This window comes from Scyliorhinus canicula, chromosome 10 (assembly GCF_902713615.1).
Source record: "Scyliorhinus canicula chromosome 10, sScyCan1.1, whole genome shotgun sequence".
Lineage (NCBI taxonomy): Eukaryota > Metazoa > Chordata > Chondrichthyes > Carcharhiniformes > Scyliorhinidae > Scyliorhinus > Scyliorhinus canicula.
In genome coordinates this window covers 78,743,339-78,770,034 of record NC_052155.1, presented here as the reverse complement: position 1 = coordinate 78,770,034, position 26,696 = coordinate 78,743,339, and the positions used below count along the sequence as shown (strand labels likewise).

Genomic DNA, 26,696 nt, shown 5'->3' with positions numbered 1-26,696 from the left:
GCCTTGTTCATTACTACCTTGTGATACTGAAGGCTACTTTTATCTTTGGAAGAATTAAATCTGAAAACCTGACTTTAGCTGCGCTATAAACTTAAATGAGTCAGCGAACATGAAATATTTTAGGGTGCTTCAGGTTAAGTTTGCAGCAAAAGCTTCTCAGTCTAAGCAATCAGTAAAGGCAAAAGAAGCTAGGAAGAAAAATGTTTACACGGTAAAAGAATACGAGATACAATTAGCTATTAGTGAGTTTCTGTTCTTTGCAGTAAAAAGCAGTCTTACCTGACTATTGGAAGTTTAGTAAGAGGGACTGGAGGTAATGTCACACCATCAGGAAGTGTAATAATTTCCATTGTACCAGGGCACTTAGTTGTGTAGTTCTCTAAACTCTGAGAAACTTCCTTCTTCTCTGCAAAACAGCACCACAAATGGAAACAACATATTACTTGGTTCTTTACTCAACAGAAGCTCCAAATTATACAATCTTGGTCGGAGTGAATCCATGGGATCTCTCAGTACCACTCTGTAACCTTACACTGTAAGATGGAGAATAATTCCAGACTGCAAACTCCAACTTCTTGTTCCAATCATTCGAAGGGAACTACCCATCTCGCTGAGCACTCGGCTAACAACCCAATCAAGAAGTTCTGGAATTGGAACTTTGCAATGTTTATTATATAGGGCATTTAAAATCTTATAACCAAGTACTTCTGGATCAGTGAGGGACAAAGAATGCCGAATACGTAGAGCACCAATTCATCAATGCATCCAGTCTAAGAAAAGTGCTTCAATCCATAAGTGGCACTTCCAATTTCATTATTTTAACCCTAACCTTATAGAACACAAAACTCTGAATAACGAATAAGCTCTCATTCCATATTTACATACAGAATGGAAATTGCAGGGGCACTGGCCATAATCTTCCAATCTTCCCACAACTCGGGGACTGGAGAATTGGAAATCTTACACTCTTCTTCAAAAAAGAATAGCCCCAGCAATTACAGAGAACTAAGTTCAACATCAGTGCTGAGCAAGTTTTGAGAAACAATTATTTGGGATAGAATTAATAATCACATAGATAAATATGGATTGATTAGGTATTACAGACAAGTAGTAGTTTAAAAAGGAAATAAATGTATTTTACCAAACATAAAAACGGGTTAAAGGGATATGGGGAACAGATAGGGTAGTGGATTTGAGACCAGCAAGAGGTCAGCCATGATCTGACTGAATGGCAGAGCAGGCTCGAATGGCTGAATTTCCTGCTTCTACTCCTAATTCCTATGCTCCTATAAATAAGCTCATAATTACCTGATGATAATGCACACATGTTTACAACAGAAATACATCCAACCTAACTTATCAGGAAAATGATGTAAGACTGCAAAGTAATATTAATTTTTTTTCCTATTGCAGGAGCTGATGTTGACTGAGAATATTCTCTTGAGAAATGCAAGGTTCAAACACATAGATACAACTCGCTCAATATTCTGAAAACAGTTTACCAGATTTTCTACACCTGGACTAGTGTCAACCCCACCTAAAAATAACTAGCCACTAGGTCATCTGTTTGAAAACAGTTGACCCCCTCACTCAAACATTGGAGACAGTCAAACAAAGTAAATGCATTAAAATATATGCATCTAGCTAAACTTGGTACAGGATTCTGGCTGCATTGGACTTCAAAACTCCTTGGGCATTGTGGCTAGATTTAAAGGCTAGGCAAATAAGCCAAAACTGCACACTTTTTTCTCAAACATTCTAAACTGCAATGCTTCACCCAAAACACCTGCCAGGACTAACTCAGACAGAAAGTAGGAATGTGATGCAATCCTGCATTCTACCTTGATCAGAGAGGAAATCAAGCATGGTTTGAAGCAGGAAGGATAGGTGACGAACTGCAAGAGCAGGATTTCCCATTCGTCTTGAAGCGTAAACAAGCTCATGTAGTAAACGCATTTGCACTGCTGGCCAGCCTTTGTGGGCTCCTGCAATTTTAATTGACAATTAAAATTAAAACAACTATATGTTGAAGACCATTGTTGAGACATAAAATGGAACTAAGAATGGGGTCAGGATATTAATGTTAAATTGTACATTGTAAATTCAAGTAGATTTTCAGAGGAACCTTGATAGGCACTTACACCAGTCATCAAAGGCAGCAGGCACAAATAAATATGGCCAGTAAAAAAGGCAGATTGATTTTTGGTTTCATGTTGTAAATTACTGGAACCGTATTTTCAAAATGGAGTACCAGCATTAAGGTGATTAAACAAAGCTAAAATGAAGTGAATGCCGAGGAACGGTTAGTAAATTAAAGCTATTTAAAACCAAGAAAAATTGCATAAACAGAACATGCTACCATTAATAAGATGTAACCGTGACCTAAGTAGATGTAAATACCAAATATACTCAGAACAGAGTGTGATTTTTCTTTGAAAAGACAGATTGGCAGTGGTTCCAGACAACAATAGCCAGAGTTCAATGTGTCACTTTATTGACACATAAGCTGCCCAAGATCAAGGAGATAAGAAGTAAGCCAGCCAATACAGGAAAAGGGGGCGAAGCCATGCCAGTAGATATGATTATCATAATAGACAAAACTATACAATCGTACGCATGTCACAAAAGGTGGACAACACAGGTGTTGGTGAAAAGGCATAAAATGGTCAACTCTAAATATAGAGACAAACAAGGTTGAGAAGAAACTGATTTAACAGATGGATATGTATGATCAGCAACATTACTTGCTGCTGAAATATTCACAATTTTCTGAAATACATTTAATGTTTTGTCTAGCACAGGGCTAAATAAGCTGGCTTTGAAAGCAGACCAAGGCAGGCCAGCAACACGGTTCAATTCCCGTACCAGCCTCCCCGAACAGGCGCCGGAATGTGGCGACTAGGGGCTTTTCACAGTAACTTCATTTGAAGCCTACTTGTGACAATAAGCGATTTTCATTTCATTTCATTTCATTGCAACATGGAATAAACAGACAGTCATATTTCAAACAAACTAAGTATTTTGTTTACAGCAGACAAATTTTAAGTTCTGCCAAGATCCATAATTTAGCTATGGGAAGATGTACTACCCAAACATTTCGATATGTGAAGGTTGCATTTTCCAATCTGAAATTAAACAGGGAGGAAAAATTAGAGCCCGAGCAAAAGCTTGCTGGAAACATGAAGACAGAGTAAGAATTTATATAGATGACCAGTGGCGGACTGGCCAGGGTGTCAGCTTGCCCGATGGCAAGTGGGCCCCTGATAAAGTGGGCCCCCTATATCAAATAAAAATGCAATAAAGAAACAAACACAGACAATTGTTTTAGTAATAAAAAGGAAGAAGAAAAAAAAGAGACCAGGACACAAATAAGCAGTGCATGAAAAGGAACGAAGCAGGGGAGGTAGTGGAAGGATGTGGAATAGGGGGGCCCAGGTCGGGCATAATTAAGGAAATTCCATGTTTTCAGCAAGAGTGTGCGAATTTAAAGATAAAGTTACAATTCGTGATTTGAGATGGTCGGCAACTTCAAAGGATATCAAGCAGTAGTCTTGGTTCAGCCGTATTGGTCCGGGGCCCGGAGAGCCAAGAAGGGGCCCATGAATCTCTGAAGGGCCCTTAAAAATTATAATTAATTAGATAAATAAATCTCCAACTTCTTTCCTGAGATTTGTATTCTAACTTAATAAAATATAATTGTTTTTAAAAAGAGCAATACCAAATAAAAATGCAATAAAGAAACAAACAAATAATCACTCAGTGTATGAAGGAACGAAGCAGTGTTAAACAGATGTGAAAAGGAGTAGTGGGGGGGGGGCTGGTTCACCCGGGTCGGACATAGTTGGAAATCCACGTTTTCAGCAAGAGTGTGTGAATTTAAAGATAAAGTTACAGTTCGTGATTTGAGATGGTCGGCAACTTGAAAGGATATCAAGCAGTACATAGGGTCGTGAGGTCACCGAAAAGGAGAAGCGGTACCTTTGACCGTGAATCATGAGGTCAAAGATATTGAAGTTATAAGCCATGATCGGTAAACTCAAAGGGTTGCGACTTGTAACACTACACTGGTATCAAACTGGACATGTTAACTTTGGTCGTGGGACCATTCTTAATGTCTTACTATAGTCGGACCAAACTTCTAAGTTTCAACAGTGGTCTCAGTTGCTTCCTGGTGTGAACACTGGACAGTGGATTGTCTCCTCTTCTGAAGCTGCATAGGCCACAGTAGTATTGACTAATGAACATAGCCTATTGAAGTGTAAGTTATTTTATATTTTTTATCAAGTAGGGGTTTATCTGGCGTTCCTTCACGTTATTCTTGCAATCATCAATATTCATTTTTCCCAATGTGGGCTATTTTTAATTAAGTTTTTATTTCAGGAATATTACCCCTACCAGCATGGAAAAGAAAAAGCATAAATCTGGGTCACTAAAACGCAAAGAACAAAAAGAAGCAGAAAGGAAGGAATCAGCCAAGCGATGCAGGCCTATTACAGAGTTTATGGGCAGCACGGTAGCATAGTGGTTAGCACAATTGCTTCACAGCTCCAGGGTCCCAGGTTCGATTCCCGGCTTGGGTCACTGTCTGTGCGGAGTCTGCACGTTCTCCCCGTGTGTGCGTGGGTTTCCTCCGGGTGCTCCGGTTTCCTCCCACAGTCCAAAGATGTGCAGGTTAGGTGGATTGGCCATGATAAATTGCCCTTAGTGTCCAAAATTGCCCTTTGTTGGGTGAGGTTACTGGGTTATGGGGATAGGGTAGGGGTGTGGGCTTGGGTAGGGTGCTCTTTCCAAGAGCCGGTGCAGACTCGATGGGCCGAATGGCCTCCTTCTGCACTGTAAATTCTATGATCTATGATAATACCACAAGCACAATCCACATCAATATCCAGTTCTGCAACAAATAATCAAGAAGCAAGAAACAATGCTCATGGCGATGATGCAATGACATGCGAGTTACAAGAACAGAGAAGAGCTACTTTGAATGTAGAGACAAATACAAGTGCATCCATTACTAATCAACCCAGGCCCAATATTTCTTCTGGCTTCCTTGTTCCGGTATCTGTACTGCCTGTAGTTGCAACATCTGAACACATAGCTTCAACTAGTGACAGGGAATCAGATATTCCTTCAAGCATAAATGACTTGTTTCTGAAGCACATCCTGTAAATGAACCTACGCGAGAAAATGAAAGATCAATTACTGGAATCTTCCAATATCCATCACGAGCAAAGCTAAAACAGTTTTTTGCTGAACATCCACTTCAGCCACTTGATGATCTGCCATTTGATGCTCGTTTGTACGAGAGGAAAATTATGAATGACTCAGTCCCAAGAAAATGGCTAACATATAACAAAGAAAATAGATGCTTATATTGTTCATACTGCTTAGCCTTTGAGTTTCCCAACACTTGGAATCCATCACCCTTTGTACGTGGCTTTAGTGACTACAGGCGTATTAGCCAGAGCTTGACTTTACATGAATCGACAACAACACATGTCAGAAATGCTCAGCAATATATCAGTGTGGTTAATGATGGCACCTTAGATACATTTTTTGCAGCATCACTAATTAAAAGGAAAGAAGAAGTATTGAACAGAGAAGTATTGTCATGAGGATTATAGACATCATAAAGATGTTAGGCAAGCAAGCACTTCTTTTTCGAGGTCACAGAAATGAATCGGCCTACACTCTAGATAATGAGGTTCTGAATCATGGCAATTTTTTAGCTACAGTGCAGTTGATGGCAAAATATGACCCAATTATGGCAGCTCACGTTTCTGCAGTGCAAAACAAGTCTAAACAAAGAATCAAACGATTAGAGCAACAAGGAAAGGCTCAAAGTAAAGGCCGTGGTGGACTTGTTACATACCTGAGTAAAACAACTATAAACAGGTTAATCAAAATTATGAAGAATATGATACTAGAAAGAATTAGTCATGAAGTTTCTCAAGCAAAATATTATTCTATTCAGGTTGATTTAACACAAGATAATTCATCCATCAATCAGTTTAGCATTATTATTCGGTGTGTGCTTAAAGGTATTATCTGTGAGCGACTACTTTCAGTTGTGCCAAGTAATGATGGTACAGGACAGGGACTTTTTGATCTATTAATTGAAACATTACAGCATCTTAAAATTGATCCCCAAAAATGTTTATCTGATAGCACAGATGGCGCTGCAAGCTACCATGGCCAGTATAATGGTTTACAAAGTAAAATTGCTGATGTGGCTGATCAACATGTTCATATATGGTGCTATGCCCATGTCTTGAATTTGGTGATAACTGAAACAACAAAATGTTGTGTGCCTGCAGTTTCTTTTTTCAATTTGCTCCAGAATATAACAACTTTTGTGAAAGCATCATACAAGAGAATGGCTGTATGGATAGAAGTTGTTCAAAAACATCTAGGACAAGAAAAAATGAAACGATTAAAGCTAATTGGTGAGACCAGATGGTCAGGAAAATCCAATGCAGCAACAACTATATTTGGACGTTTTGATGATGCCGCTGCCAGTACTTTCGTAAATCTATTGGCATGCTTATCAATGATACAAGATTCAGAAAAGTTTGATGCAAAAACAAAACATGAAGCAATTGTTTTACTTCAAAGTCTTCTAAAGTTTGAAACCATATTGACAGCATTTACTTACTTGTATATATTTGAAACTACAACCCCGTTATCAAGTTATCTACAGACAAGTGGTTTAGTTAGATATGTTTACTGCATGGAGTTTGGAAGATTCAGCTACAACAAAGTTGAAGGAACAGACCAGAACATTTGATAACGTTCACAGCAAGGCTTTGGAATTTGTAAATAAATGTAATGACAGGATTTCACAGATGAATATGGATGAAAATCAAACATTGGAAATTGATGCGTTGGAAACAGCATTGCCAGTTAAGAGGCAGAGGAAGAAGAAAAGAATGGCAGATGAGCTTATTGATGATGAAAGAAATTCCTCAGATTCTCTAGCTGATTTTCGAGTAAATGTGTTTAACCTAATAATGGATTGCATTACAATCACGCCTTGTACAATACAAACAGTTGTATAAATATTTGTCCTGCTTGGACCCAGCAAAGTTTAAAACTATTGCAGAGGAGGGCCTTGAAGATGAAGCATTGGAAGGTATTATTAAGCTGTTTCCACAAATCAGCAAAGATCAAGTAATATTGGAATTGTTTTCTTTTGCTTCAAACTTTGATGTATTAAAGCTATTGCTTAATGATGGTGAGAATATGGATTCCAGTTGCAACAATTGTAAAATTTGCAGCACTTGCCCATCGTGTGTACTAAAAATTCTGGCATCCAACAGACTTCATGGCAAGGCATATGATAACCTTTATGAACTTTATAAAGTCATCTGCACACTATCAGTTACTCAAGTCCAATGTGAGAGGACATTTTCAAAGCTAAAGATCATAAAGACAAGGTTAAGAAATTCGCTGTCTGAGGAGAATTTGGAATCATACATGTTGCTATCCATTGAAAAGGAATTGTTAGATGAATTGGATGCAGAAGCAATTATTGGCAGATTCGCACAAACATCTAGCGAACACAAACGATTGCTCTTAATATAGCGGACTGCATGCCATGCTCTATTGTGCTTTTGAACTATCTGTTTTTGTGCAAATTGTGCAGTAAACTATTTAAAAATATCAACCAATTACGTAAAAGTTTAAAAAATAAATAAAAAATTCAATTATAACATTCTGTATTTACATTTGGTATCTACCGCCAGTAATATGTACAGTACATGTACACTGTAATTACTAAGAAATACACATTTTTTCCACAAAAATTTTAATTGTATCCTTTTTTCCAATATGTATTTTTTTTTTAAATTTATTTATTCGTTATGAAAATTAAATGTAGTTGTGGGTGGGCCCCTTTTGTCTCCTAGCAACCAATATTTTTAGACCCAGTCCGCCACTGTAGATGACTTCCGGTGGCTTTCGCGAGCACGTCGGCCGCATTGAGACGCGCTCCCGCCAGTGTCCAATGTTTATGGCGCTTTTAGGGGTTTCCCATTTTTTTGCTAACCCCTGATTTTTGTCAGCCTTTGGGGCCATCCCAGGCGCCAAGCCAGGTCGGCTTGAGAACCGGTGAGGAACCCCGCACGAGTGTCGGGCGGCTGGAGCGGAGGCGTCGGGCCCAGGGCGCGCAGTATTTGGAGCAGCGGGGGCGAAGCCGAACTGAAGTCCGATCCCAGGGGAAGTTATTTTTTTTATTTATTTTTTTTAAAGGTTGAAAAAAATAATACATCATTAAAGGATGCAAAAAAAACAGCTGAGAAGGGAGGAAACGTAGGTTCGCTGTCGAATGAGAGGACCAGCAAAAGCGCTGACAAGATGGCGGATGGCGGACACCATGGTGGGGCCGCACTGCTTACGGTAGAAAAGATGACGGAGGCGATGGCTGTGGAGCTGGAAAAGCAGTTTGCGAGGCACATCGAGGCGTTGAGGAAGGAGATGCCGGTCGCACTGAAGTAATTGGTGGAGGAGGCAATCGCCCTGGTGAGGGTAGCTGTGGCAAAGGCATCGGCCGAGGTGAGAGAGCCAAGCGAGAAGATGATGGAAGTGGAGGAGACCGTGTCGCAGCACAGTGACCAGCTCTCCTCGATGGGGGACGAGCTGCTGAGGGTGGTGGAGGTCAACAGAGGACTCCGAGCAATGCTTGAGGACTCGAGGCGGCACAATCTGAGAATTGTGGGCTTGCCCGAAGGAACAGAGGGCTCAAAGCCAACAAAGTACTTTGCTAAGATGATGGCGGAGTTGATGCGGGAAGAGTGAGAATCCCTCCCAGTATGAGCTGAACCGAGCTCACCAGTCGTCAAGGCCGAAGCCCAAAGTAAATGAGCTGCCAAGAGCAGTAATTATCTGCTTCTATAAATACCACATGAAGGAGAAGGTGTTAACTGGGCGAAGCAGAAGCACGATGTGCGTGAGATGGTGCTAGAGTTCGGAATTACCAGGACTTGACGGTGGAGTTGACCAAGAAACCAGCGGCGTTCGGCTGAGTAAAGGCGACACTGTACAACAAGGGAGGGGTGGTGCGATTTGATATTTCGAAACAGTGGAGGCGGCTGAGGCGTTCGTGAAGGCAGAAGGCTTGGGACAGACGTGAGGAGCGGAGCTGGAAGAGAGACTGTGGACTGTGATTGGAGTGCTGGAAAATATACAAATGCTATAACTTTCTTTTCATTGACCTGTATTGTAATTTACTTGATTTCACATTGTTATAGAGTTTAAGTTTTTGTTTGGGTTGATTGGCATTCTTTGTTGCGACAGTTATATCTTCTTTTAGTAAACTGTATGGGTTGGATTGTTGTTCTTGTTTGGATTTTTTTTTCTTCTGGGACTGGGTGGGAGGGAACGGTATGCCTTGGGGGGTGATGGGGGGGGTGGGGCTACCCGCGCTAGCTAGCTTGAGTTGGCCAGTGAACAGAGGTGAGGTGATGGAAGAGGACTGCGGACATTGGAGCTTGGTTAGCAGGTTTCGATGGGCCTACGAGGCGAGCAAAGGGGGGGGGGGGGGGGGGGGGGGGGGGGGTTGAAATCGATACTGGGGGACGCTTTTTCGAGAGGAAGTGCAGGGGGGATTCTGGGAGGAGGGAGGGAACGGGTTCAATGTCAATAATGGATAGGGGCGGGTAAGGCTCATGGGGCAGGGCCCGGTGATATGATGATGGTGGATAAGAAGGGGTGGGGTGAGAGACCCCCAGTTAGGATAGTGATGTGGAACGTGAGGGGGTTAAGATGTCCAATCAAGAGGTCAAGTGTGCTTGCACATCTTCAAAGTTTGACAGTCGATGTAACAATGCTGCAGGAGACTCACTTGAGGGTGAAGGACCAGGTGAAACTTAAAAAGGGCTGGGTTAGTCAGGTATTTCACTCTGGATTTGACCGAAGGGCTCGAGGGGTCGTGATAATGGTCAGCAAGAGTACGGTTCCAAATGGAGAATGTGGTTGAAGATCAGGGGGGGTAGATAAGTGATTGTGACAAGGGCACTGGAGGAGGAGGTTAGTGGCGCTGGTCGGTGTATATGGTCCCAATTGGGACGATGTGGGATTCGCGAAGGTGTTTGGGGCCATCCCCGACTTGGATACCAACTGATAGTGGGGGGAGACTGGAACTTGGTGCAGGAGCCAAGGTTGGACAGGTCACGGCTGCGCTCGCTGGGCTAATGGTGGAAATGGGAGGAGTGAACCCTTGGAGGTTTCTGCACCCGAGGGAGCGGGAGTACTCATTTTTCTCGGCGGTCCATAAGATATACTTGCGGTTCAACTTTTTTGTGGTGGGGAAGACTTTGCTGGCTGGGGTTAAGGGGTCGGAGTACTTGGCAATTGTAATATCAGATCACGCTCCGCATTGGGTGGATATGGTACTGGAGAAGGGGGTAGTACAGGGGCCGGTATGGAAATTAGATGTGGGACTGTTGGGGGAGCAAGGGTTCTGTGACAAAATTGAAAAAGTAATTGAGGAATATGTAGGTTTCAACCGTCCGGGTGAGGTGTCGAAGGCATTTGTCAGGGAGGCTCTAAAGGCGATGGTGAAGGGCGAGGTGATCTCGTTTACGGCTAGGGTAGACAAAGAGGAGACGTTGGAGCGGGAGAGGGTAATAGATAGGAGTGATGCAGAAGATGGGACCCCAGCAAAGTTGGAAAAGAGGAAGGAACTACAGGTGAGCTTTGACCGACTATCTGCAGGAATGCGGTGTGCCAACTGAGATGAGTAAGGGGTGCAGTTTACGAGCATGAAGAGAAAGCTCCAGGTTAGCGGGTCAGCTTCGGAGGGAGGCAGCGGCAAGGGAAATTGTTCAGGTGCGGGCCAGGGTAGTGAGGTTGGTGGTGGATCCGGATCAGATTAATAAGGTCTTTGAGGAATTCTATGAGAGTTTGTACTGGTCAGAGCCACCTGGTGGAGACCGGGAGATGCAGGAATCTCTACACGGGCTAGAGTATCTGAGGTCAGGGGAGGGAGACAGGGCTATATTAGAAGGAGTGATAGTGGAGCAGGAGATAAAAGATGCGATTGGGAGGATGCAGTCGGGGAAGATGGCAGGACCGGATGGGTTTCCGGTGGAATATTATAAAAAATTCAAGGATAAGCTGGCACCTCTGATGGTGGGGATGTTTGAATAGGCGATAGGGAAGGGGGTTTTACCACAAACTTTGGGGCAGGCATCAATTTCCATGTTGCTTAAAACAGATAAGGATCTGATGGTATGTGGGTCATATGGGCCCATATCACTTTTAAACGTCGACGCAAAAGTATTGGCGAAGGAACTAGCAGGTAGGCAGGAGGAGTGCCTCCCGAAGGTGACAGGTGTAGATCAGACGGGGTTTGTGAGAGGGAGGCAGCTCTTTTTGAACGTTAGGAGGATATTGAATGTTGTTATGGCACCGGCGGAAGGTAAGGAAATAGAGGTGGTTGTGGCATTGGATGCCAAGAAAGCATTTGACTGGCTAGAATGGGGGTACTTGATGGCAGTTCTGGAGCGGTTTGGGATTGCTCCACAATTTGTGCGCTGGGTAAAGCTACTGTACATGGAGCCGAGAGCGAGTGTCCGCACAAATAACATCAGCTCGAGATACTTTTCTCTCCACCGTGGGACTATGCAGGTATGTCCTTTGTACCCCCCCCCCCCCCCCCCTTCCCTGCTGTATGCACTCACGATTGAGCTGTTGGCCATCACATTAAGAAGTTCGGGGGTATGGAAAGGGATAGTGTGGGGGTGGGGGGGGGGGAAATAAGAGCATAGGGTGTCCTTACATGCCGATGACTTGTTATATGTGCCGGAACGTAGTGTGTCAATAGGGGAAATATTGGAGCTGCTTTGTGTGTTTGGGTCTTTCTCAGGGTACAAACTAAATCAAGGCAAGAGAGATTATTTTGCGGTGTCTCGGCTGGAAGTGGGGGCAGGGGTGGGAGGGCTGCCATTCCGGAGGGCAGGGAGTAATTTTAGATACCTGGGGGTGCTGGTTGCTCAGGATTGGGGGGTGGGGCTCCATCGGTACAACATTTCTAGTTTGGTGGGGAGACTGAAAGCTGAAAGTGGGATGGTCTCCCTCTGTCACTGGCGGGTCGGGTACAGGCGGTTGAAATGAACGTGTTGCCGTGATTTCTGTTTATTCTCCAATGCCTGCCGATTTTCCTGCCAACGGCATTTTTTAGAGGGACTGAAGGAATGATTACCTTGTTCATATGGGGAGGGAAGGTGGCCAGAGCTAGAAAGGTGCTGCTACAGAGGGGAAGGCAGGCAGAGGGTTTGTGTCTTCCAAACCTGATGCATTATTACTGGGCGGAAAACTTGGAGAAGGTGTGGAGCTGCGTCAGACGGGTTGATTCCCAGTGGATCAAAATGGAGGAGAGTTAGCGTGAGGGGTCGGGATTGAAGGCACTAGCAACAGCGCCGCTCCCGATGGCGCTCCCGCTCCTGAGTGGATATACTCAGGGAGTCCTGTAACAATAGCTTTATTGAGAGTTTGGAGGCAGTTTCGCCAACACTTCGGATTGGGGGCAGGGTCAAGGGAAATGCCGTTCGGGGGAAACCACAGATTTGAGCCAGGGAAGTGGGATGGAAATTTTCGGAAATGGGAGGAGAAAGGGATTAAGACACTGAAAGATTTGTTTCTTAGGGGTCGGTTTGCAGGATTGAAGGAGCTGGAAGCGAATTATGGGCTGGAGCAGGGGGAAACGTTTAGATACATGCAGTTCGAGATTTTGCCAGGAAGGAGATACAGAGCTTCCTGGTGGAGTCGGCCTCCACATTGCTGGAGGAGGTGCTGACGACAGTGGGACTGGAGAAAGGGGTAGTGTCGGCAGTTTATGGGGCTATTTTGGAAGAGGATAAGTCACCACTGGAAGGAATCAAAGAAAAGTGGGAGGAAGACTTGGGAGAGGGTATGGAGGAAGGGTTCTGGTGTGAGGTGCTCTGGAGAGTGAACGCCGCCACCTCGTGCGCAAGGTTGGTGCTGATACAGCTGTTCGGGCAGGCCAGTATGCCTTGTTCTGCATTAGAAGCCAGCTGTTTCGCCCACTGTGCCAAACCAGCCCCCTGTGCCCTGGCGTGGCGGAGGAACCTGTTGCAATTCTTGACTCTTGAGAAGGTTAAGTTTGAACTGAGGGGAAGGATCGAAGGGTTCTACAATTCATGGGCGTTATTCATTATGCACTTTCAAGAATTGAATAACATCGAACATTCGTTTTGGCGGGGAGGGGCGGGGGGAACTACTGAATGCATTTTGGTGACTTTGGGCGATTCCGGATTCCTTTTTATTATTTGTTTATGTTAACATGCGGGCAGTTGTTTGGGGGTTGGTGGGAGGATGGGATCGTTGGTGTTGATATGGGGATTGACATTATATTCGTTGCTGCTTATTGTTTGTTGTTGGTGGGTGTAAATTTGGAATATTTAAAAAAGAAAAAAAGTTAACAAGGTGAGCATTAGTCCTACAGAAAGTGAGTCTGGGAAATTAATAATGGAAAATCAGGATATGGCAGACTAACTCAACAGGTATTTTGCATCAGTTTTCACTTTAGAGGATACAAATAACATCCCAGAAATAGCAGTCAATCAGAACCTGGAAGGGAAAGAGAAACTCAGGAACTTGCCAATCACCAGGCCAGTGGTACTTAGCAAACTGTTGGAGCTGCAGCTGACAAATCCCCGGGTCCTTACGGATGTCACCCTAGGGTCTTAAAAGAAGTGTCGAGTGAGATAGTTGATGTGTTGGTTTTAGTTTTCCAAAATTCCATAGATTTGGGGAAGGTGGCATTAGATCATAAAATAGCAATATTCAAAGAGAGAAAGAAAGACAGAAACCAGGAAACTACATCATCTGTCATAGGGAAAATGTTGGAAGTTATTATTAAAGATGTTATGGCACAGCACTTAGAAAAATTCAAGCCAATCAGGCAGTCTTTTTTTCTAAATTTAGATTACCCAATTCATTTTTTCCAATTAAGGGACAATTTAGCCTGACCAATCCACCTACCCTGCACATCTTTGGGTTGTGGAGGCGAAACCCACGCAAACACAGGGAGGACGTGCAAACTCTACATGGACAATGACCCAGAGCCGTGATCGAACCTGGGACCTCAACGCCAGAGGCAGCAGTGCTAACCACTGCGCCACCTTAGTGCCCACCAATCAGGCAGAGTTAACATGGTTTTTTGAAAGGAAAATCACATTTCACCAATTTATTGGAGTCCTTTGAAGGAGTCGCATTTGGATTTGGATTTTGTTTATAGTCACGTGTACCGAGGTACAGTGAAAAGTATTTTTCAGCGAGCAGCTCAACAGATCATTAAGTACATGAAAATAAAATAAAAGAAAATGCATAATAGGGCAACACAAGGCACACAATGTAACTACATAAACACCAGCATCGGGTGAAGCATACAGGGGTGCAGTGTTAATCAGGTCAGTCCATAAGAGGGTCGTTTAGGAGTCTGATAACAGCGGGGAAGAAGCTGTTTTTGAGACTGTTCGTGCGTGTTCTCAGACTTTTGTATCTCCTGCCCCATGGAAAAAGTTGGAAGAGTGAGTAAGCCAAGTGGGAGGGGTCTTTGATTATGCTGCCCACTTTCCCCAGGCAGTGGAAGGTGTAAATGGAGTCAATGGATGGGAGGCAGGTTCATGTGATGGACTTGGCTGTGTTCACGACTCTCTGAAGTAACTTGCGGTCCTGGGCCGAGCAGTTGCCATACCAGGCTGTGATGCAGCCCGATAGGATGCTTTCTATGGTGCATCTGTAAAAGTTTGTAAGAGTTAATGTGGACATGCCGAATTTCCTAAGTTTCCTGGTGGTAGCCTCGACATGGGTGGACCAGGACACATTTTTGGAGATGTGTACCCCTCGGAATTTGTAGCTGCTGACCATCTCCACCTCGACCCTGTTGATGCTGACAGGAGTGTGTTCAGTACTTTGCTTCTTGAAGACAATGACCAGCTCTTTAATTTTGATAGCATTGAGGGATAGATTGATGTCGCTGCACCACTCCACTCGGTTCTCTATCTCCCTCCTGTATTCGGACTCGTCATTATTCGAGATCTGGCCCACTATGGTCGTATCGTCAGCAAACTTGTAGATGGAACTGGAACCAAATTTTGTCACACAGTCGTGTGTGTATACAGGGAGTATAGTAGGGGGATAAGTATGCATCCTTGCGGGGCCCCAGTATTGAGGACTATTGTGGAGGAGGTGTTGTTGTTTATTCTTACTGGTTGTGGTCTGTGGGTCAGAAAGTCGCAGAGTGAGGAGCCAAGTCCTAAGTTTTGGTTCTTTAATATGAGTTTGGCTGGGATTATGGTGTTGAAGGCGGAGCTGTAGTCAATAAATAGGAGTCTGATGTTGGAGTCCTTACTGTTGTCAAGATTCTCTCGGGAGGAGTGTAGAGCCATGGAAATAGAGTCTGCTGGGACCAGTTGCGGCGGTATGCAAATTGCAGTGGATCAAGCTGTTCTGGGAGTATGAAGGTGATGCGTTTCATGACCAACCTCTTGAAGCACTTCATTACGATTGAAGTCAGGACCACTGGATGATAGTCATGGAGGCACGTTGCATGGTCCTTCTTTGGCACCGGTATGATGGTGGTCTTCTTGAAGCAGGTGGGGACCTCGGAGCGGAGTAGAGTCAGTGGGCAGCACGGTAGCACAAGTGGATAGCACTGTGGATTCACAGCGCCAGGGTCCCATGTTCGATTCCCCGCTAGGTCACTGTCTGTGCGGAGTCTGCACGCTCTCCCCGTGTCTGCGTGGGTCTCCTCCGGGTGCTCCGGTTTCCTCCCACAGTCCAAAGACATGCAGGTTAGGTGGATTGGCCATGATAAATTGCCCTTAGTGACCAAAAAGGTTAGGAGGGGTTATTGGGTTACGGGGATAGGGTGGAAGTGAGGGCTTATGTTGGTCGGTGCAGACTCGATGGGCCGTATGGCATCCTTCTCACTGTCTGTTCTATATTAAAGATGTCTGCGAACACCTCTGCCAGCTGGTCTGCGCAGGCTCCGAGTGCACGACCAGGGATACCGTCTGGACCCGTCGCCTTCCGAGGGTTCACTTTCAGGAAGACCGATCTGACTTCGGAAGCTGTGATGGTGGGTGTGGGTGTCTTATCGGCTGCTGGGGCACTCAACAGCGGATCGTTGGTTTCCTGCTCGAACCAAGCATAGAATGGATTGAGTTCATCGGGGAGGGGTGCGCTGCTGCTGGAGATACTGCTCAGCTTCGCTTTGGAGCCCGTTATGTTGTTTATACCTTGCTACAACCACCAAGAGTCTGTAACGCTAGTCTGTGACTCTAGCTTGGTCTGATATTATCTCTTGGCATCTCGGATGGCTTTGCGGAGGTCGTTTCTGGATTTCTTGTATAGGTTTGGGTCGCCTGTTTGGAGCGCCTCAGACCTGTCCTTCAGCAGTGAGTCAATCTCGCAATTGAGCCATGGTTTCTGGTTAGGGAACATACGTACTGCTTTCTTTGGCACGCTGTCATCCACACATTTGCTGATGAAATCCGTGACAGTGGTGGCATACTCATTTAAGTTGGTCATTGACTTCTTAAATATGGACCAGTCCACTGTCTCTAAGCCGTCACGTAGGAGCTCTTCTGTTTCCTCGGACCAGCATTGCACGACCTTCTTAGCTGGATTCTCCCGTTTGAGTTTCTGCTTGTATGCCGGGAGAAGGAGCACCGTCTTATGGTCTGATTTCCCAAAGTGCGGTCAAGGGATGGAACAGTAGGCACCCTTGCTTTTTGAGTAGCAGTGGTCAAGAGTGTTGTCGGCCCTGGTGGAACAGGAGATGTGCTGGTGGAATTTTGGCAGTACACTCTTGAGCTTGGCCTTGTTGCAGCCCCCGGCCACAATGAACAAGGCTTCCGGGTATTCTGTTTCGTAGTTGTTTATAACTGTTTACAGTTCGTCCAGTGCCTTCTTCATTTCTGCCTGGGGTAGGATGTAGACGGTGAGGCTCTGCCATACATGTACTGTGGATAAAGGGGAAGCGACATGGCACTTTATCAAATGCCTTCTGGAAATTAAAGGTTATCGCAGAAAATCAAAGTCATGGTGTAGGGGGGCAACATATTTGAATGGATAGAAGATTGGCCAGCTAACAAGAGACAGAGGGCAGATAGGATGTTGACAGGATGTAACTAGTAGTGTGTCACAGGGACCAGCACAGGCCCTCAAATTTTTACCATTTATATAAATGACAGGCGGCACAATGGTTAGCACTGCTGCCTCACGGCACCAAGGACCCAGATTCAATCCCAACCCCAGGTCACTCTCCATTTGCCCGTTCTCCCAGTATCTGACTGGGTCTCACCACCACAACCCAAAGATGTGTAGGTGGAGCATTGGCCACACTAAATTGCCTCTTAACTGGAAAAATGTTAAAATATATAAAATGATTTGGATGAAGGAATCAAAGGTACTGTTGCTAAATTTGCTGATGATAAAGATAGATAGGAAAGATACTTGTGATCAGGCCAGAACAGATAGGTTAAGTGAGTGAGCAAAGATCTAGCAAATGGAGTATAATGTGGGCAAATACAAAATTGTCCATTTGCTGAAAGAATTTTAAAAAGCAGATTATGGAAATGATGAGAAATTGCAAACCTCTGACATTCAGAGGGACATTGGTGTCCTCTTGCACGAATCACAAAAGGCTAGTCTGCAGGTATGGCAAGTAATTAGGAAAACTAATAGAATGTTTTTATTTTTTGCAAGGGTAATTGATTACAAAAATAGGAAGGTTATGCTTCAGTTCTCCAGGTATATTAGTGAGACCACATCTAGGAGTTGTGTGTACAATATTGGTTGCCTTATTTAAGGCAGGGTGTAAGTGCAAGAGAAGCAGTTAGAGAAGATTTACTTTGAAGAGTCAAGGGCGACTTCATTGAAATATACAAGATCCTGGGGGGTCTTGACAAGGTCGATGTCAAGGTGAGTTCTCTCCTCCTCTGGGGGAATCTAGAACTCGGGGTCACTGCTAAAAATTAGGGGTCACCCATTTAAGATAGAGATGAGAAGAGAAGACATTGCTTCTTTGAATTGTGCATTTGAATTTTAAAAGAGCATTCGATAAGGTGCCACATAAAAGGTTACTGCACATGATGACAGCTCATTGTTAAGAGGGTGATAAATTAGCATTGACAGAGGATTGGCTAACTAACAAGAAACACAGTAGGGATAAATGGGTAATTTTCAGGTTGGCAAACTTAAGCTAGTGGAGTATCATAAAGATCAGTGCTGGGACCGAAACAATTCATGATCTATATTAATGATCTGGGTGAACGAACCAACTGTATTGTCACAAAATCCGATGATAGGGATGGGAAGAAAGTCAGTTGTGAGGACAATACAGAGTGTCTGCAAAGTGATCGGTTAAGTGAATGGGCAAATATTTGGCAGATGGAGGATAATGTAGGAAAACGTGAGCTTGTCCACTTTGCCAGTAAAGCAGATTGTTATATAAAAAGGAGAGACTGCAAAATGCTGCACAAGAGGTTGATCTAGGTGTCCTTATACATGAATCACAAATAGTTGGCATGCAGGTGTAGCGAGTGATGAGAAAGACAAATGGCATGCTGGCTTTTATTGCAAGGAGATAGAGTAGAAAAGTCTTGCTGCAACCATTCAGGACGTTGGTGAGACAACATCTGGAGTACTGTGCTCAGTTTTGATCTTACTTAAAGGAAAGGTTTAGTTGCATTGAAAGTAGTTCAGAGAAGGTTCACAAGCTGATTCATGGGATCAAGGGGTTGTCTTATTAGGAAAGGTTGAGCCAAGACTCACAGGAGGTGATCTTGTTGAAACATTCAAGATTCTGAGGGGGCTTGACAGCCAATGCGAAGAGGATGATTCCTCACATGGGGGAATCTAGATCTCAGAACAGTTTAAAAATAAAGGATCTCTCATTTAAAGCAGAGATGAGCAGGTAGCTCTTCTCTGAGTTGTTAATCTTTGGAATTCTCTATCCCATGGAGTAGCAGAGGTTGGTTCATTGAATATATTCAAGGCTGAGTTAGACAGTATTTTGATCGGTAAGGAAGTCAAGGGTTTATGTGGAACAGACAGGAAAGCGGAGTTAAGGCCACAATAAGATCAGTCATGATCTCATCAAATGGTGGAGCAGGTTCAATGGGCTTCGTGGCCTATTCCTGCTCTTAATCACGATGATCTGGCGAGTTTGGAAACATAGGCTGTACTTTGCCAAAACTTTGCTCAAATTGAAAAACAAATTTGACCTTTGCTGAAGTCTTGGGGATCCAATGACAAGCTATATCCAGGTAGTGTTTCTAACAACAGCTTATAGCAAGCTCTCCATCCAGGGTCAGCAATTGAAGGCGTCACACATTGCATTGCAGCTACACGTTTGAAGAAGGCAGCTTTACGATGAAAACCTATCAGGTCATACAGCTCAGAAAGAATACTGTATCGTTGAATCTTCTCCTCTTCAGAAAGCTGCAAAAAGACACAAAAAGTATTGTAGGAGAAATAAAATACTGAACACATGAAAAGTGTATTATTCAGTATGAGCATATAAATAGATAACTTTATTAAGTTTTGTAAACATTGCACCCGATGGTATAGTAATTATAAATTGCATCCAGAATCAGAGATTTTTAGGCAGGCGGTAAATATATTTTGTTTCTATGTTCTAAACATCTTTCAATGAATCTTGTATCAGTGGTCCCACAATCCCAATCCTTCAACTAAGAGAAACCATCTGGTTCTATCAATCCAGTCCCATCCACGTACAACTTTAAACATTAAATCAGCCAGTCAACTGTGCCATTCTCACAAAAAAGACAAAATCCTTCGATCACATTTATGTGGGCATGGCAAGACCAAAGCACTGTGCAATTTTAACATTACCTCCACGGATCAAACAAGATAATCCAACATCAGTTTGATTTCTATAAATGGCCTTTTTGCAACATTTAGGCATGGTAAACCTTGATAAGTTATGCCCCTTCAACAAAGCATCGCCCCACTTATATCCTAAGTGTACATGCCTTTTATTTTGAAGAACATAAAACTTTATAACTTCATGGTCGGCGCAACATCGAGGGCCGAAGAGCCTGTACTGCGCTGTAATGTTCTATGTTCTATAACTTGTACAATTAGCAGCAGCTTTATTATTTACACTTGTAAAATTAGCAGCAGTTTTAAAGCATTGAGATACACAGAAATACAAATTTCCATAGTTAATGCTCCAAACTGCAAATATTACGTTTACAAATTCTTATTCTGACTTGCGCAAAAGTAACCAAGACATAAACATTCATTAGACTTCTCGTTCAGTTGCAGGTTAAGAACATAATGTTAGCTACACTAAAAATAACAGAAGTATAACCATGACGTTCAGTAATAGTTCCTTTTTCCGATTTATTGATTACATTCCTATTTAAAAATGACATTACTGTTTCAGTGCAATGGCTGCTTTTGGAACTGGAGAAGTGGTAGGGATAATCTACATTAATTAATACACAACCACCGATACAGTCAAAGTACAAAAATCTATTCCAAATAATATTAGCATTACTTTGGGTCTTGAAAAATTGGATTGTATATTATTTATGCTTCGAGGACATCCCAAAAGCGTTTTGACTATTCTCCTGGGAATCTCTTGCCGCAACCAAGTTCCAAACAGTTGCTTTGGGAGTTTGCGTCAGCCATACAAATGACATACTCTGCTCAGAAAACCAACATTCTCTTCCAACCAGCTCCCACAGCACAACATGAATTTAGATCATTGGCAAGGTTCTGGAAAATTGGACTCTCAACAAAGACAGACAACAAAATACAAAATTAGTTCCAATGTGCCAGCTCAGCCTTCAGCTGACTGAAGAATAGTATTTAAGGTCCAGGATCATTTGTCTGACACCAGACTCCCAAAGCAATTGCTGTACTTGGAACTCAGTTGCAGCAGGAGACTCCCAGGGGATAGCAGAAACATTGAGATGCCTTCAAAGCATTGAAGAGGTCAAACATACTCATGGACCTCATGGGAGACCCTGGACTGTGACCAACCAAAATGGAGGAAGTTCATTCAGGAAGAGACAAACACAGAAACTTTGTTGGCTACGTGCAGTGAAAAAGTCAAAGCATCAGAGGAGCACACCAACTTTCAACACAACCCTTCAAGTCCCACCTGCCCTACATGAGATAGAGTCTGCAGATTGCACATTGGATAGATCAGCCATTTCAGAACCTACTGAACAAGAGTGGAAGCAAGCCATATTCGATCCTGAGAGACTGCCCGAGAAGATTGCAGCATATCACCAAGGCTTCTTTTGCAAGCACCACCCAAATTTGTGACCTCTACCACCTAGAAGGACAAGGGCAGCAATGCATGGGAACTCCACAACCATAAAGTTCCCCTCCAAGTCACGCACCATCCTGATTTGGAACTATATTGCTGCTCCTTCGCTATTGCGAAGGTAAAATCCGGCAACTCCATCCCTATGGGCACTGATGGGCTGCAGTGGTTTAAGGTGCTGACCAGCACCTTCTCAATGACTATTAAGGGTGGGCAATAAAGGGTGCGCCGATTGAGCTGGAGGAGCTAGTTAAGGGGATCGGACAGATGCAGTCAGGGAAGGCACCGGGGCCGGATGGGTTCCCGGTGGAATTTTATAAAAAGTTTGTGGATCTAGTGGGCCCCTTGCTGGTGCGAACACTCAATGAAGCGTGGGAAGGGGGGACTTTGCCCCCGACGATGTCGCGGGCGCTGATCTCGTTAATTTTAAAGAGGGACAAGGACCCCCAGCAGTGTGGTTCATACAGGCCCATATCTCTCCTCAACGTGGATGCTCAGGTGCTGGCAAAAATCCTGGCCACCAGGATAGAGGACTGTGTGCCAGGGGTTGTCCACGAGGACCAGACAGGTTTTGTGAAGGGAAGGCAGCTGAACACGAATGTGCGGAGATTGTTGAATGTCATCATGATGCCGGCGATTGAGGGGGAGGCAGAGATAGTGGTGGCGCTGGATGCGGAGAAGGCCTTCGATAGAGTGGAGTGGGGGTACCTATGGGAGGTGCTGGGGAGGTTTGGATTTGGTGAAGGGTTCATTAGATGGGCAAGGCTGCTATATGAGGCCCCGATGGCGTGCGTGGCCACGAATAGGAGGAGGTCGGAGAACTTCCGGCTTTACCGAGCTACCAGGCAGGGTTGCCCCCTGTCCCCCTTGTTGTTTGCACTGGCAATCGAGTCGCTGGCGATGGCGTTGAGGGATTCAGAGAGGTGGAGAGGCTTGGTGCGAGGTGGGGAGGAACATAGGGTGTCGTTGTATGCCGATGACCTGTTACTGTATGTGGCGGACCCGGTGGGAGGGATGCCGGGGGTGATGGAGTTGCTAGCTGAGTTTGGGACCTTTTCAGGTTATAAATTAAATTTAGGCAAGAGTGAGGTGTTTGTGGTGCACCCTGGAGACCAGGAGGAAGGAATTGGTAGGCTCCCGCTTAGGCGGGCAGGGGAGAGCTTTAGGTACCTGGGGATGCAGGTGGCCAGGGAGACTCTTCACAAGCATAATTTCACCAGACTTGTGGATCAGATGGAGGAGGAGTTCAAGAGGTGAGACATGCTGCCATTATCGTTGGCGGGGAGGGTACAGTCTGTCAAAATGACGGTGCTTCCGAGGTTCTTGTTCCTCTTTCAGTGCCTGCCCATCTTTATCCCCAGGGCCTTCTTTAGGAGAGTGACTAATAGTATTTTGAGCTTTGTGTGGGCGCATGGGACTCCGAGAGTGAAGAGGGTGTTCCTGGAGCGAGGGAGGGATAGAGGCGGGCTGGCACTGCCCAACCTTCTGGGGTACTATTGGGCAGCCAATGTGTCAATGGTGCTTAAATGGGTGATGGAGGGGGGGCGTCGAAAAGAATGGAGATGGCGTCATGTAGAGGTACGAGCCTGGGTGCCATGGTAACGGCGCCGTTGCCGCTCTCCCCTAAGAGGTTTACCACGAGCCCGGTGGTGGCGGCGACCCTAAGAATCTGGGGACAGTGGAGACGGCATCGGGGGGGAAACAGGGGGCTCGATGGAGGCTCCACTGGGTGGCAACCATCGGTTCATCCCGGGGAACAAGGATGGGGGATTTAGGGGGTGGCAAAGGGCGGGCATCAGCAAATTGAGGGACCTGTTTATTGGCGGGAGGTTTGCGGACCTGGGGGAACTGGAAGATAAATTTGGCCTTCCCCAAGGGAACATGTTCAGATACTTGCAGGTAAAGGCGTTTGCTAGGCGACAGGTAGAGGGATTCCCTCTGCTGCCCTTGCGGGGGACGATGGACAGAGTGCTTTCGGGGGTGTGGGTCGGAGAGGGGAAGGTGTCTGACATCTATAAGGTAATGCAGGAGGTGGAGGAGTCGTCAGTGGAGGAGCTGAAGGCTAAATGGGAGGAGGAGCTCGGGGAGCAGATAGAGGACGGGACTTGGGCGGATGCCTTGGAAAGAGTCAACTCTTCCTCCTCATGTGCGAGGCTTAGTCTCATCCAATCTAAGGTGGTGCCCCGGGCCCACATGTCCGGGACTAGGATGAGTAGGTTCTTTGGGGGTGAGGACAGGTGCACCAGATGTTCGGGGAGTCCAGCAAACCACGCCCATATGTTCTGGGCATGCCCAGCACTGGAAGAATTCTGGAAGGGGGTGGCGGGGACGGTGTCGAGGGTGGTTGGATCCAGGGTCAAACCAGGGTGGGGACTCGCGATTTTTGGAGTTGCGGTAGAGCCGGGAGTGCAGGAGGCGAAAGAGGCCGGTGTCCTGGCCTTTGCGTCCCTAGTAGCCCGACGAAGGATTCTGCTACAGTGGAAGGATGCAAGGCCCCCAAGTGTGCAGACCTGGATCAGTGACATGGCAGGATTTATAAAATTGGAAAGGGTCAAATTTGCCCTGAGAGGATCAATACAAGGGTTCTATAAACGATGGCAGCCTTTTCTGGACTTCCTGGCTCAAAGATAGGTATCTTGGTCAATAGCAGCAGCAACCCGGGGGGGGGGGGGGGGTGTTCCTGATTGTAGTGTCTATTCTGTAACTTTATATTGTGTTAATTAGCGTTGTTGTTAAAATGCTGTGTTGTTCATGGAGGTGGGGCGAATGTTTATGATTGTTAATATTATTGGTATTTTTGGTATTTTACTATGGTGCGTTATTGTTGTATAAATTCAAACTTTTTCAATAAACATTATTTCAAAAAAAAAAGGGTGGGCAATAAATACTGGCCTTGACAGTGGTTTTTCTGATTTGTATCTTCATAAACATCTTCTTTCAGTTTGGGGAATAGTGGTAAAAGTGTTAGACAGATTAGTGTGCTGATTAACAGTCTGTTGAATGACATAATGAACGCTTCTTCAATCGCTCGTCCACTCCTGGACTTGAATACAGAGTTTCTGGTTCAGAGGCAGGGACACTAACTATTAAACCACAAGACCTCTTTTTTACCAGCAGTCCATAAGTTCTCAAAATATTAAATATTTAAATCTTTGTCAACTATCGAGTCCACTTAAAACTCAGATATCTAGTTGCATCTTTTCAAAAGGAAATAACTGAGCTATTTATGCCAAACATTGAGACTGCTATTGCTTTTTTTAAAAGACAGTTTTACGTTTATTTCACCCGGACAAACAACTGAATTTTGAGTTCAACAAAATATTTTTCAAAATCATTGATCTGCAGTTGCAGATGATCTGCATATTACAACTGAGAAAAAATACAGGGATATGGCTTGGATGTGTGTGTAGATATTGTTCAATTCTGTACCCAGCGAAACTATGGATGACCTTTGAAGGCCGGCAGTATTATTTTGAAACCCCAGAGGAGGCCAATGACGTTATTGAAGAGCATAAACCTGGGAAGTTTCAAGATGGGAGTGGTCTGTCTGCAGAAGATCTAGGTGAAGTATCAGGTTAGGCTGAGAAAGGGATGGGTAGGTCAGGTATTTCACTCGGGTTTGACTCAAAGTCACGGGGGGGTGGCCATTCTGTTGAGTAAAAACAACAGGTAAGATCCCAGATTTAGAGTCACATAACCTGATCATGGGAGGGGACTTCAATACAGTCATTGATCCGGACGTGAACCAGTCAAAATCCAGGACAGGGAGGAGGCTGGCTGTGGCAAAGGAATTGAAGGGTTTTATGGAACAGATGGGGGGAGTAGACCCATGGAGGTTTGTAAGTGCCAAAGAAGTGCTGGACCTGGGTGGGAGATACGTGATTGTGAGCAAGGTGTTGGAGGGGACGCTGGTGGTGCTGGTGAATGTTTCTGCACCGACTTGGGACAATGCAGGGTTCATGAGGGGGGCTGCCGGGAGCAATTCGGACCTGGCCACATATCATTTGATATGGGTGGGGGCTTCAATTGTGTGCTGAAGCTGAGGGTGGACAGGTCGAGCCCCAGATCAATGGGAAGGCTGCAGATGGTGAAGAAGCTGGGAGGGTTTATAGAAAGGATGGGTATGTGGATCAGTGGAGCTTTAGGAACCCCGAGGAGAGGGAGTACTCCTTCTTCTCGCACTTTTGTTTGTGGTGAGCAGTGAGGTGTTGGTGGAGGCAGAGTACGTGGAAATGTAATCTCTGACCACGCTCCGCACTGTCTGGGGGTACGACTTAAATCGAGGCAGGACAGAGGCCAGGATGGAGGCTAGACTCAGGGCTGTTAGCGGACATGGGGATTCTGCGATAAGAGGAGGTCGGTGATTAAGGACTACATGGAGTTGAACCAAAATGGGGAGGTTTCGGCGGCCACATTCTGGGAGGTATTGAAGGCGGTGATTCGCGGGGAGATGATCTCGTTCAAGGCGCATGTCGATAGGAAAAGGAGAGAGGAGTACGAACGATTATTGGGAGAGACTGTTGAGGTGGACAGGGTGTATTCGAGGGCCACCATCGTGGAGAGATTGGCGAAGAGAAAGAACTTACGGGGCAGTTCGATTGGAAGTGCAGTTGGGCAGGTACGAAGGACGAGGGGACGTGCAATATGAATATGGAGAGAAGTCAAGTTGCATGCTTGCCCATCTGCTACGGAGGTAGGCCACGTCCAGAGAAATCCTGAGGGTACAGACAGGGAAGGGAGACGTAGTGTCTGAGCCGAGGAGGATAAATGAAGGGTTTAGGGTGTATTGTGAGGAATTCTACAGGGCCGATCCAGGGGTGGCGAAAGGGATATGTGGTGGTTTTTCGATGAACTAGAATTCCCACTGCTGGATGAGGATAAGGGGCAGGCGCTAGAGGAGCCTTTAAGGTTGAGAAAGGTGATGGAAAGCATAAGAGGGATGAAATCAGGGAAGGCCCCAGGGCCGGACAGTTACCCGGCAGAATTTTATAAAGACTTTGCGGCAGAGCTGGCACTACATCTACTGGCGGCATTTAGCGAGGCACTGGAGAAGGGGGAACTGCCAGAGACAATGAGACAGGCGACAATTATGCTGATACCAAAGAAAGGGAAGGACCGCTAAGAGTTGTGGGTCATACACACCCATATCACTGTTGAATACAGACGTGAAAGTTGGCTAAGCTAATGGCGGAGAGACCTTGATCAGCAAACGAGTGGCATTCGAGGCAGGGAGAATCATGTCAGACAAGGGGGGTAGGTATATAATGGTGAGTGGGAAGCTGGAGGGGGGACGAGTGGTACTTGTGAACATATATGCTCCAAATTGGGATGACGTGGAATTTATGAGGCAGGTGAGGTAAGATCC

General features: G+C 45.1%; 1 protein-coding gene across 1 annotated transcript in view; it reads right to left on the bottom strand.

Annotated features, from left to right (window-relative positions):
* trappc9 (trafficking protein particle complex 9) overlaps positions 1-26,696 on the bottom strand; it is a 1,005,291-nt gene that overhangs the window by 884,042 nt on the left and 94,553 nt on the right. The window contains 3 exon segments of the mRNA XM_038809220.1: positions 280-406; positions 1,842-1,985; positions 19,254-19,470. Coding sequence (XP_038665148.1) covers positions 280-406; positions 1,842-1,985; positions 19,254-19,470 — 488 coding nt within the window.